Source organism: Cervus elaphus, chromosome 13 (genome assembly GCF_910594005.1).
Source record: "Cervus elaphus chromosome 13, mCerEla1.1, whole genome shotgun sequence".
NCBI lineage: Eukaryota > Metazoa > Chordata > Mammalia > Artiodactyla > Cervidae > Cervus > Cervus elaphus.
In genome coordinates, this window is record NC_057827.1 from 35,176,545 (window position 1) to 35,189,251 (window position 12,707).

Below are 12,707 nucleotides of genomic sequence, written 5' to 3' on the forward strand. Positions count from 1 at the left end.
AACAGCTTTTTATATGGAGCTACTCCTTCTGAAAATTACTTTTTAAAAATGCCAGCATGACCTATTCTGAACTATCCTCAGGCCAAGTTATCTTACTACTTAAGTGGAAAAGAGAAAGACATGAGCAGAATTAACTGTTCATCCAAAAACATAATCCTATAAATAATTTCAAGTCAATGCATTTTTAAAGATTCAGCAATAGGGATGACAAATTTCATCTTAAAGACCAATTCCAAATGATAACTATCTAAAGTATTCTGTTAAGAGAATTTTAAAACTAAGTTCATTACACACCATTTCCCAACAGAGTGGTAGATGTTGCATAGAAGACATTAATGTTATAGTTTCTTAATGCTAAAGAACATTTGACCAAATCATACAAAAACTAAATGATTTTGAGCAAGTTACTTGACTCTCACAGTCTCATTTCCACCCTCTACAAAATAAGAAGAATCTTAACTACATCCAAAGTTTGCTATAAGAATAACATGTTAACATAAAATAACAAATAAAATGCTATGCTTAAAAGTGCCCTGTAAAGTGTAGAGAAATGCATTATTGGAATTTTTGCTTCTTTAATATATCTACTCAGAATTCTGAGAAGTTGTTCTTACCAAGTTAGCAGCACTCACATTTGAAATATCTGAAGGATCCATTTCACTTTCTATTCTTGCTTTTTCTGCTGAAAATTTGTCTTCACTTGCTTGCAAAGAAGGTGTGTCAGCTTGCTGAATAACTGAAACACACTCTGTATCAATGTGAACAGCAGGTATTTCAGAAGTTGGAACAGAATTGTCTGGTAAGAAACTATTCCCAGAGTTCTTGACATCATCCAGTGTACTCACTGTGAACTAACAAAACATATTGTAGAATGAATCAGAGGTAACAAAAAATACTCACTCACTATTTCACTCTAGAAAAGCTGATTCTGCTTAACCCACCAACTGTGAAGCAGCAGTTGGCTGGCTAACAGACCAATCACTCATTATTTTGGTACGTTTTAAGTGTTAGAAAAGAAATGCTAAGAAGCCACAAATTTTATTTACATATCTACTATGTTTAAGGATACTGAAGTGCTTTAAGAAATTAAGCAATATATGTTACAATTATGTTTGATTTTAGTAGGCTGATTCCTGATGGCTATACTATATGCTTCACAAAAGAAATCTAGTCACAAATATAATATATTATGCTTTATGTTCAAATAACTAAAGGTATTTACATAGTTTTTATGAAAACTAATATCAAATGAAGGCACTTCTCACCAAATATGTACTTTAAAGGCATTTTACTCAAAACATGGAACTCACTCTCTTTAGATAACATTAACACAACCTCAATGCATCTTTCATGAAGACTCACATGGTACATAATACCAAATCTTAGATCTAAAAGAGAAATATACCATAAAAAGTAGAGCATATGTCAGCAAGCAATTTCCTTAAGCAATTCATATTCTTTAGACTTCAATAGCCTCTCCATTCCCCTTTAAGAATATTTAACACAAAAGCAACAGAAATGTGAAAACCATCTAGAACAAATACAACTTTTGCTTAGGTCAAATACATTACATCTTTTAAAAATTTTAAGAGTTTAGTGAACAGAACAGGACTTTATTTTCACTTTCTAATAGAGTACAGAAATAATGGGGCTATGCTTTTCAGTACTCAAGAGTAATGAACTCCAAGGAGAAGAACAAAAATCTAAAGTTGTGAATTTAAAACTCACTCACACCACTACTTAAATAAACATCAGATGGACACTGCAGTGACCATAAAAACCCCAGTTTGATATAGTATTTATGTAAATACTAAACTTGGCCAAGTCTTATAAACTACTTTAAAAATTCTACTATCAGTTATAACTTTAAAGTGTCCCAAAGTGTTCATTTTAGCATACGCATTATTCAAATAGCATCACAATGTTTATATTGCTATCAACATTATCCATGCATCAGTCATCATGGTTTATAATCTTCTCGGTAATATTTATATTAGCATTACTGATCTTTACAATATAGTCAATCCTGTTTATTAAAAAACCAGTATCAACTTAAATAACAGAATCAAAGCTAAACTATAAAGTAATGTGAAAATATATGAATATGCTAATTCCATTTTCAGAATGAGAGTGGAGAAAACACAGCTATTAATATTAGCTTGGCCACCATAAGCAGTGAACTTTTATACTGAAATAATTCAGCAATAATTACTCATAAGCTCTATGTATAGACTATTTCTAAAATCTCAAAATCATATAAGCTTATTCTTTACACAAAATTAGCATTTTTATAATGTTAAATTTTATAGTTAAAATATATGTTAGCAAAAATGCTAAATGTTGGTTAAATGATGTAAAAAGTGATTTCTTCATCAAACTTACCTACATTTAAAAGTTTCTTAAAGTTTTACCCAACAGTTATGTACTGATAAACTTACTATGTGCCTATGACTCTGCTCCATATTATGGGAAATTAAAAGGCAATATGGGCTTCCCTGGTGGCTCAGACAGTAAAGAATCCACCTGCAATGCATGAGACCTGGGTTCGATCCCATGATTGGGAAGATAACTTGGAGAAGGGAATGGTTACCTACTCTAGTATTCTTGCCTGGAGAATCCCATAGACAGAGGAGCCTGGCAGGCTACAGTCCATGGGGTCGCAAAGAGTTGGACACAACTGAGTGACTTGCACTTTCACACTTTCATAAGATACTACCCACAAGGAGTTTTCAATCTCATGTGGGCATAAAACATATACACATTAAACAGTTCTAAAACATTAAGAATAATGCAGGATTAAGAGCTATTATTATCATTAAGAAAAAAAACATGGGAGTCTAAAAAAAAAGAAATATTCTACAGGTAAAAGAAGAAAATTTTAAAAAGCTACTATTCTGGACTGAGAAATATTAGTTATTTTACAACTTTTTTACTTAGTCTCTGTACCCATATCAAACAATCTCTTATATTTCACTAATGACTTTGCAGAAAATTATACTAAGTGAACATAAATCTTTCTGTAAACAAATATCTTTCAAAAATGCATTGCTAAACCAAACAAGTAAAATAAATTTCAAATGGACTAAAAGAAGAAGTACTGGGAATATTAATCTTAAGGAATTATTTTAAATATTAGCAAGTCACTCTATACTTGGACTGTAGAAAACAAAAGTAGAGCAAGTGAAAAATGATTCTTACTTTCATCACTTTAAATAACGCTACAAATGAAGCAGGAGGACACCACTTTAATGAAGTAATCAAAGTCAACAAACATGGGCACATTGGTATGATATTTCTTTAGATGTGAGGTTGACAACTGCTTTATTTTTGTCCAAAATGCATAAGCTAAAGTGAATAATGAATAAAGAAACTGAAAAACACTGTACCAAAAAAATCTACAATGTATTCTTCACAAAAATGAATGTCATGAAAAATAAAGACAGGGTGAGTAACTGATGCTGGTCAAAGATATTAAAGAAACAAAGTCAAATACAATGTATGATTCTAAGCATTGTGGATCAGGGAAAAAATTTCTGTGAAGAAATTACTGGGCAACTGGAATTTTTGAAAATCGGACTATAAGTTTAGATAACAAATTATATAAATGTCAAATTCCCTGAATTTTATTATTAAAATATGATTATGGAAAAGTTTTCTGTTCTTTGGATATACATGCTGTAGAATTTAAAGGTGAATGGCTGTGATGTTTGTACATTACTTTCAAAAGTAACATGTAAATAAAGAGAGAAAAGGAACTGTGGCAAAATGTTAATCTGTGAATATAGAAAAAGGGTACCAGAGGTTCATTATTCTGTTCTTGCAACTTTTCTATAGATCTGAAATTTTTCACAATAAAAGTAAAACAATGAAGTAGAAAAATTAAGACATTCCTACTTATATATATCTCCCATATAAAAAGCAGTAAAAGGACTTTCAGAATGTACTACCTGGGTTCTTTCTGCAAGAGGATGATCACATGAGTGTACTGGGTCCTTGGGCCGAGATTCTATAGTATTAGAAGGTTCATCTCCAACAAATTCACTTTTCTGTACGCTTTCCTCAGGCAAAAGATGTACATTTTCTTTATCACTGTCATCCTTTGATCTTAATGCTTCTGTTGGTAATGAAGCTTTTGGCATCACTGCTGTTGATCGTGAACGAACAGGCCTTCCTCTCTGAACAGTTTCCCATCCTTCAGCATCTTTCCGTTCTACGCAGTTGAGAGAAGAAAATAAATTAAGAATTATTTAGAAGATATACATTTTCAAAAACCTATAAAATAAAAATATTTTACAATCTAATTGACTGTAACTAAGCTATAAACATGACACTAATTACTATGCAAAGTGCATTCACGTGTGTGTGTGCATGTGTGTATTATCTAATTCCTATGACCACACAGGGTAGGTATAATTATCCTTATCTTACAAATGATAAAACTGAGATTAAGACTGACCTAAGGCCCCACAGTCAGAAAGTAATAACATTTATATAATGTATACCATTACTGGTCGGGGCATAGACTTGGATTACTGTGATACTGAATGGTTTGCCTTGGAAACAAAGAGAGACCATTCTGTTGTTGTTGGTTTTTTTTTTTTTTTCATTCTGTTGTTTTTGAGACTGCATCCAAGTACTGCATTTCGGACGCTTTTGTTGACTATGATGGCTACTCCATTTCTTCTGAGAGATTCTTGCCCACAGTAGTAGATATAATGGTCATCTGAGTTAAATTCACCCATTCCAGTCCATTTTAGTTCACTGATTTCTAAAATGTCGATGTTCACTCTTGCCATCTCCTGTTTGACCACTCCCAATTTGCCTTGATTCATGGACCTAACAGTCCAGGGTCCTATGCAGTATTGCTCTTTACAGCATCAGACTTAACTTCTATCACCAGTCACATCCACAACTGGGTACTGTTTTTGCTTTGGGTCCATCTCTTCACTCTTTCTGGAGTTATTTCTCCACTGATCTCCAGTAGCATATTAGGTACCTACCAGCCTAGGGAGTTCATTTTTCAGTGTCCTATCTTTTTGCCTTTTCATGCTCTCCATGGTGTTCTCAAGGCAAGAATACTGAAGTGGTTTGCCATTTGCTTCTCCAGTGGACCACGTTTTGTCAGAACTCTCCACCATGACCTGTCTATCTTGGGTAGCTCTACATGGCATGGTTCATAGTTTCACTGAGTTAGACAAGGCTGTGGTCCATGTGGTCAGTTTGGTTAGTTTTCCATGACAGAAAGCGAAGAACTAAAGAGCCTCTTGATGAAAGTGAAAGAGAAGAGTGAAAAAGATGGCGTAAAATTCAACATTCAGAAAACTAAGATCATGGCATCCGGTCCCATCACTTCATGGCAGATAGATGGGGAAACAATGGAAACAGTGAGAGACTTTATTTTCTTGGGCTAAAAAAGTCACTGCAGATGGTGACTGCAGCCGTGAAATTAAAAAGCACTTGCTCCTTGGAAGAAAAGCTATGACCAACCTAGACAGCATATTAAAAAGCAGAGACATTACTTTCCCAACAAAGGTCTGTCTACTCAAAGCTATGGCTTTTCCTGTAGTCATGTATGGATATGACAGTTGAACTATAAGGAAAGCTGAGAGGTGAAGAATTGATGCATTTGAACTGTGATGTTGGAAAAGACTCTTGAGAGTCTCTTGGACTGCAAGGAGATCCAACCAGTCCATCCTAAAGGAAATCAGTCCTGAATATTCATTGGAAGGACTGATGCTAAAGCTGAAACTCCAAAACTTTGGCCACCTGATGTGAAGAACTGACTCACTGGAAAGACCTTGATGCTGGGAAAGATTGAAGGTGGGAGGAGAAGGGGACAACAGAGGATGAGACAGTTGGATGGCATCACCGACTCAATGGACATGAGTTTGAGTAAGCTCCGGGAGTTAGTGATAGACAGGGAAGCCTGGTGTGCTGTGGTCCACGGGGTTGCAGAGTCGGACACGACTGAGCAACTGAACTGAACTGAATGTTTACTATGTGCTACCACTGTTATAAGTGCCTTAGATATAACTCTTAATCTTCCCCTAAGATCAGTACTATCATTCCCATATTACCAATGAGGAAACTGAGACAAAAGGTAAAGCCAACATGTAAGTCCAGGCAAATCAGTTCTGATGTCAATGGTCTAATGGATATGTAAAAACTGCCTCTCCATCTTTTAGAATCCAAACATAGGCCTACCTCCAAAGTTCAAGTACTTTTCCCCTTAGTATCAAAAGTATACACTGACTTAGCAAAAAAGGAAAAAAAAACTATTTTAATGATCATAAGATTATAGAATGTTAATTGAATGAACACTCGAGGACCTAGTTCAGTATTTTACCATACACATAAAAAAATGAGGGCCTATGTCCAAAGACACAGAGCAAAATAGCCTAAAATAAATATGAATCTTCTACTACGTTTCAAAATGTCACAACCTGAGGTATACACCTATACAGTTAATAGCCATAATTTTTAAGTTTATAGGCTAAAATGTAGTGTGTCAACATGAAGATATCTAGTTCTGGCCAAGATGGAGTAGCCTGACTTGCATTTCCAGGTCCTCTTTCTTACAACTAAGAACTCTGGAAAAACACACAAAATAAGCACAGGAAGATTTTAAAAGACAGAAAGAGATAGGTGGACTGCCTAGGGACCCTGGGAGTTAAAAGCAGCATAGCAATGAGTTCTCTGTGTTTCCTAATTGCTTTCTATACATGACAGGATGGTACAGAGGCCTCCAACCCAGAAAGAACAAATGATACAGACAAAACAGGCATCAGCAAAGCTTGTTTTGCCAAGCTGAAAGGCAGAGGAAACGATGACCTAAGAAAATAATCATTTTGGCAATCCTTGTTCTATTCAGCCAAGCATCAGTGGAAAACTTGCACCTTATGGTTTCAATAGGGCTAAGTCGAGAGTTGAACTTCCATTGCTCATGTGGTAGAAACAGATGGTCCAACTCCCTCACCAAAACAGTGTCAGCAAAGTTGAAGAGTGAGCTGAGTTTCTCCCTCCAAATGACATTAAACAAGGCAGTAGGAGCTGGAGTTAGTCAGCACTCTACTTTTCCCCAACCCTAGTGTCAGTGGGAAACTGAACTTTCACACCCACTGAGCAGCAGTGAGACTTAATGAGGTAGTGAGAGTCAGAAGTGGTAGACACTGATCTGCCCCACGCACAGTCATAAGGGTCCGATGCTGGGCACAGCCTCTACCTTCATCCAACATCAAAGACACACAGAATGAGTCAATATTCTGATCTCCCTCACCCGCAGTGTTGGCAGGTCCCATATAGAAAGCTGAGCTTTCACCCTCACCAACATCATTGCCACAGAGTAAATTAGTAGAAGACACATTTACTTAGCACATGAATCCCATCTCACCTGTGATGACGCCAGCAGGACCCATCAGAAAGCTAAGATTCCACCCCACCTCACACAGGTAAGTCAGGACTCAGTCCTCCCTTCACGCTGCCCCTCCCTTGTGTCAGTGGGGGCACAGAAGAGAACGAATAAACACTTTCCAAACTTAGTGAAAGATATAAAACTAAAGGAACTAAAAAGATATAAAACTAAGAGAACTAAGAAATCCAAAGAAACTGATGCTAAAACACATCATAATGAAACCTCTGAAAACAAAAAACAAAGAAAAATTCCTAAAAGAAGCCGTGGGGGGGAGGGGACAAGAAGCCATAGGGAAAAGATAAATTATCTATAGCAGAACATCAGTTTTAACGACAGCAAATTTCTCTTCTGAAACACTGACGGCCCGGAGGAAATGGCACAACTTTCAAGGACTGAAAGAATTATCAATCGCAAATTCTATAATCAGTGAAACTATGCTTCAGGAATGAAGAATAAATAAGGCGTTCTCAGATGAAAAGAAAACTAAGCAAATGTGTCACTAGCAAACTGGCCCTTAAAGGATGACCAAAGGAAATTCCCTAAAGAGAAACTAAATAAGTTTTAAAAAGAAGAACATGGACCAAATTCTCCAACCAAAAGACCCAGAGTGGCATACTAGATAATAAAACAAAAGCATACAGTTATAACTGGAAATGGAACAACAGACTGGTTCCAAATAGGAAAAGGAATACGTCAAGGCTGTATATTGTCACCATGCTTATTTCACTTTTATGCAGAGTACATCATGAGAAATGCTGGGCTGGAAGAAGCTTTTCTGGAATCAAGATTGCAGGGAGATATATCAATAACCTCAGATATGCAGATGATACCACCCTTATGGCAGAAAGTGAAGAAGAACTAAAGCGCCTCTTGATGAACGTGAAACAGGAGAGTGAAACAGTTGGCTTAAAGCTTAATATTCAGAAAACTAAGATATGGAATCCGGTCCCATCACTTCATGGCAAATAGATGGGGAAACAGTGGAAACAGGCTGACTATTTTTGGGGGCTCCAAAATCACTGCAGATGATGACTGCAGCCATGAAATTAAAAGACGCTTACTCCTTGGAAGGAAAGTTATGACCAACCTAGACAGCATATTAAAAAGCAGAGACATTACTTTGCCAACAAAGGTCTGTCTAGTCAAAGCTATGGTTTTTCCTTTAGTCATGTATGGATGTGAGAGTTGGACTATAAAGAAAGCTGAATGCCGAGGAATTGATACTTTTGAACCGTGGTGTTGGAGAAGACTCTTGAGAGTCCCTTGGACTGAAAGCAGATCAAACTAGTCAATCCTAGAGGAAGTAAATCCTGAATATTCACTGGAAGGCCCAATGCTGAAGCTAAAGCTCCAATACTTTGGACACCTGATGCAAAGAGCTGACTCACTAGAAAAGACCCTGATGTTGGGAAAGACTGAAGGCAGGAGGAGAAGGGGATGACAGAGGATGAGATGGTTGGATGGCATCACCGACTCAATGGACATGAGTTTGAGCAAGCTCCAGGAGATGGTGAAGGACAGGGAAGCCTGGTATGCTACAGTCCATGGGGTCACAAAGAGTCGGACACAACTGAGCGACCAAACAATAGGCCGTGCCATTATATGATTCACTACGTGGAAGGTATTTTATTTCAAGGGAAAAAAATACTTACAAAATGCTCATTCCTGTGACTAGTATATTAATCATTATCTTATTGCTTAAATATTGTGACTATGTTACTACATTTATTTATACTTTAAAATAAGGACTAGATGGAACCTGTAATCTTTTATTTGAAAAATCTGCATTTTGAAATCTGCAAGGGGAAAGCACACTTAGATTTTTTGTTGTTTTCTTAAACTTTTTACTATTTTTTCATTATTTTATTATTTATTATATTTATATATTTTATTATGAAGATTTTCAAATACAGTACACAGAAAATAGTATTATGAACTCCCTGCTCTAATCATTAAGCTTCAATAATTATCAACATTCTCCTGCTCTTATTTTATTTCTTCTTCCCTATTGTTTTTTCTGAGATATTTTTTGAACTTTTATTTATTTTTGGCAGTCCTAGGTCTTCATTGCTGTGAAGGTTTTCTCCAGTTGTGGAGAGCAGGGGTTACTCTCTAGTTGAGGTACCTGGGTTTCTCACTGGTGTGGCTTCTCTTCTTGTGGAGCATAAGCACTAGGGTGTCGGAGTCTCGGCAGCTGTAGCCCGTGGGTTCAGGAGTTGTGGCTTCAGGCTCTAGAGCACAGGCTCCGGAGTTGTGGTGCATGGGCTTAGCTGCTCGGCAGCATGTGGGACCATCCCAAATCAGGGATCAAACCTGTGTCTCTTGCTTTGGAAGGCAGATTTTTTTTTACCACAGAGCCACCAGGGAAGCCCTGTAATATTTTAAAACAAATCCTAGAAACATCACTTCTCTTGGAAATATTCAGTATGTGTCCTTTTTTCTAATGTACTTTTTTAAAGCATTGGGTTTTTCTCTGTCTGGTTTTGCTGGCTCTTTGTGCCATGCAAGCTCTTCTCCAGTTGTAGTGAGCAGTATCTCTTTCGTTGTGGTGCACTGGTTTCTCACTGCAGTGGCTTCTCTTGTGGAGCTCAAGAGAAGGGCGTATGTGGCTTCAATAGTTGAGGCACGTGGGCTCTGGATCACAGGCTCAAACAGTTGTGACACAGAGGCTTAGTTGCTCTGCAGCATGTGGGATCTTCCCCGATCAGGGATCAAAACCTGTGTCTCCTACATTGGCAGGCAGAATTTTTACCCCTGAGCCACCAGGGAAACCTAGTATGTGTCTTTAAGAGACAGAATTTTAAAAATATAACAACATCACTAACATAACCAACAAAATTACTAGTAATACCTTAAATCATATACCGTCCAGTCGTATTCAATTTTAATCCATGTTTAACTCTTTAAAAATTTATTTATCTCTGTTCTATACTTTAAGTATATATATGTATATATAAAGAAAAATTATAAAATCAACCTCATAAAAATCAAATATACAAAAAGAAAAAAACAACTAAATTATGAAATTAAGTTTAACAAAAGATTTTTGATTCCAGATAATTTAACTGGCTCATCCTTAGGAACACTATGATTAATTACTTTATAAAGAAAAACAGCCCTTTTTGAAACCTTCCTTATAGAAAAAAATACTGCTTAAAACTTGGACCTAATCCAGTAACCAATAAGATGGCCAATACAAACATTATCACGCAATTTTTTTAAAAACCTGAAATAAATGAAGCAATTCAAAAGAAGAGTATATCAAAATAGAAACTATAACACAAGTCTATTAAACACTAGGAAATTAGTTGTGGACAAATTACATTTTTAATGAAAATTTCAGTAAAAACTATATCGAAAAATCATTCCCATAAATAAGGATACTTCTTAAAAACAGTAAATCATTGTTTAAACTATCAGAGAACTTCTAAATACTTAAAATAATTTTAGAGATGTGCCCAAAGCTCAAAACTATATTTCACACCACCATTTTTACACTCCAGAATTTTCACAAATGTCATTAATAAAGTAGTACAAAATTCAAGTCAATACAACCAATAATTTCAAAAGCACTGGGATAATCTTAACCTGTTTTTTGTTATTATTTTTATTTATCACCATATTTAATTCACTAATATTTTGTTCAATGTTCAAGATAAAATGTTGCTTTATTGTAATATCCTTTTAGGTTTTGATATTAAGGTTATAAAATGATCTCTCTTTTATTCTGAGGAAGAGTTTCTTTAAGATTGAAGCTATCTTTACCTAAAATCTTTGGAAGACTTCACAGGTGAAGCCATCGTGACCTGGAATTTTCTTTATGAAAAAATGCTTCATTATTAACCCATATTCTCTTTTAGACTTATAAGTTCCTTCAAGTTTTTCTAATTCTTGCTATGCAATTTTTGTTATATTTTTCAAGTATTTATCAATTTCTTCTAACTTTCTAAGTTTAGTGTATAATATTGGTCATAATTTTAATATTTGTGGGATCTCTAACAATGTCCTTATTTCATTCCTGGTACTAGGCCTTGTCTCCTCTTTTTCTTGCTATTACTAGAAATCTGTTAATTTTATTAGTCTATTTTAATAACTACATTTTGGCTTTGTTAATTTCTCTGTGTTCTCACCTATAAACCTTTTCCTTCCATGTTCCTTGGGTCTAACTTGTTTTTTTCTAATTTCTTGAGATGGACAAAATGTGGATTATAGGTTTTCCTCCTTTCTAGCTGGTATAATTGAGGCTAGAAATTTTCCTCAAAGCATAGCTTTAACCAGACCCAAAGATTTTTAAATGTTCATTTTTCTTTCTACTTTCATCATGACTTCTTCCCTGACTTGTGGACTTTTCAGAAATATATTCCAAAGTTACAAAAATTTGAGAATTGCATGGCTGTCTTTTTACAATTAATTTCTAGCTTCATTCCACCGTGTTCAGACAGAATGAGTTCAATCATCCAACAGCTGTTGAAACGTTTAATGGCTCAGCATGTGTCAATCTTGATAAATGTTCCATGTGTGCTTGAATATGTATTTCAATTTATAGTTACAGCCATAAGAAAGTAAGTAGCCTGTATTAAAATTAATCTTCCTGTCAAACACAACTACAAGAGCTAGACAAAATATATAAATGAACTGTTTAAAGGCACCAGAAAGCAACCAATATAGGCAAGATTTGAGGAATTACAATTCCTGAGCAAAGAGGCAACAATATGAGATCCACATTCACCCTAGAATTTTCCCTGAAGACTGCTGGAATTCACAGTGCAGGCAAAGTGACTCCTTGCAGAAACCACCAGTCCTATCTAGCTCAGACAGATACTGGAGTTCATTGAATCTAAAACAACTGGGACGTCAAGGAAAAATAATCATGGAGACCTGGGAACTGAAGAAGAGTAAGCCAAAAAAAATCTGCATTCAATCTTCCCTTAAGAAGTCTGACAACTGCTAAGCTTTGCATATACAAGGCAAGACTCCAAGAAATCCAGAAAACAGCAGCTGGGGTGCTAACGAGCTAAGCAGATATTGTAGCAACTGTACGGTGCTGAGGAAACAAAAGCTGGAATTCAGGAATGAAGTGGTCTTGGCAAACACCCCAGGTTTTTAGTTAAGACCCCAAAAGGAACAAGAAAAAACTAAAACATATCAACTTTAATAAAACCTCAAGGCAACCCTGACAGGATTAAGGTGCTCTGTTTGTTCTCTTTTGCCATAAAAAAAATACATTTTTAGAAAAAGCCCCTGTAACTTTTACTACACAATGTTAAACACTCAATTAAATATAGCTGCATACTAA

General features: G+C 35.7%; 1 protein-coding gene across 2 annotated transcripts in view; it reads right to left on the reverse strand.

Annotated features, from left to right (window-relative positions):
• SCAPER (S-phase cyclin A associated protein in the ER) overlaps positions 1–12,707 on the reverse strand; it is a 400,216-nt gene that overhangs the window by 291,541 nt on the left and 95,968 nt on the right. Inside the window, exons 9-10 of one of the 2 annotated variants that reach the window (XM_043921754.1) lie at positions 3,948–4,210; positions 615–851 (exon numbers count right to left, since the gene is read on the reverse strand). In XM_043921754.1, coding sequence (XP_043777689.1) covers positions 615–851; positions 3,948–4,210 — 500 coding nt within the window. The remainder of the gene's footprint in view (positions 1–614; positions 852–3,947; positions 4,211–12,707) is intronic. The other variant, XM_043921755.1, reaches the window with a different exon arrangement.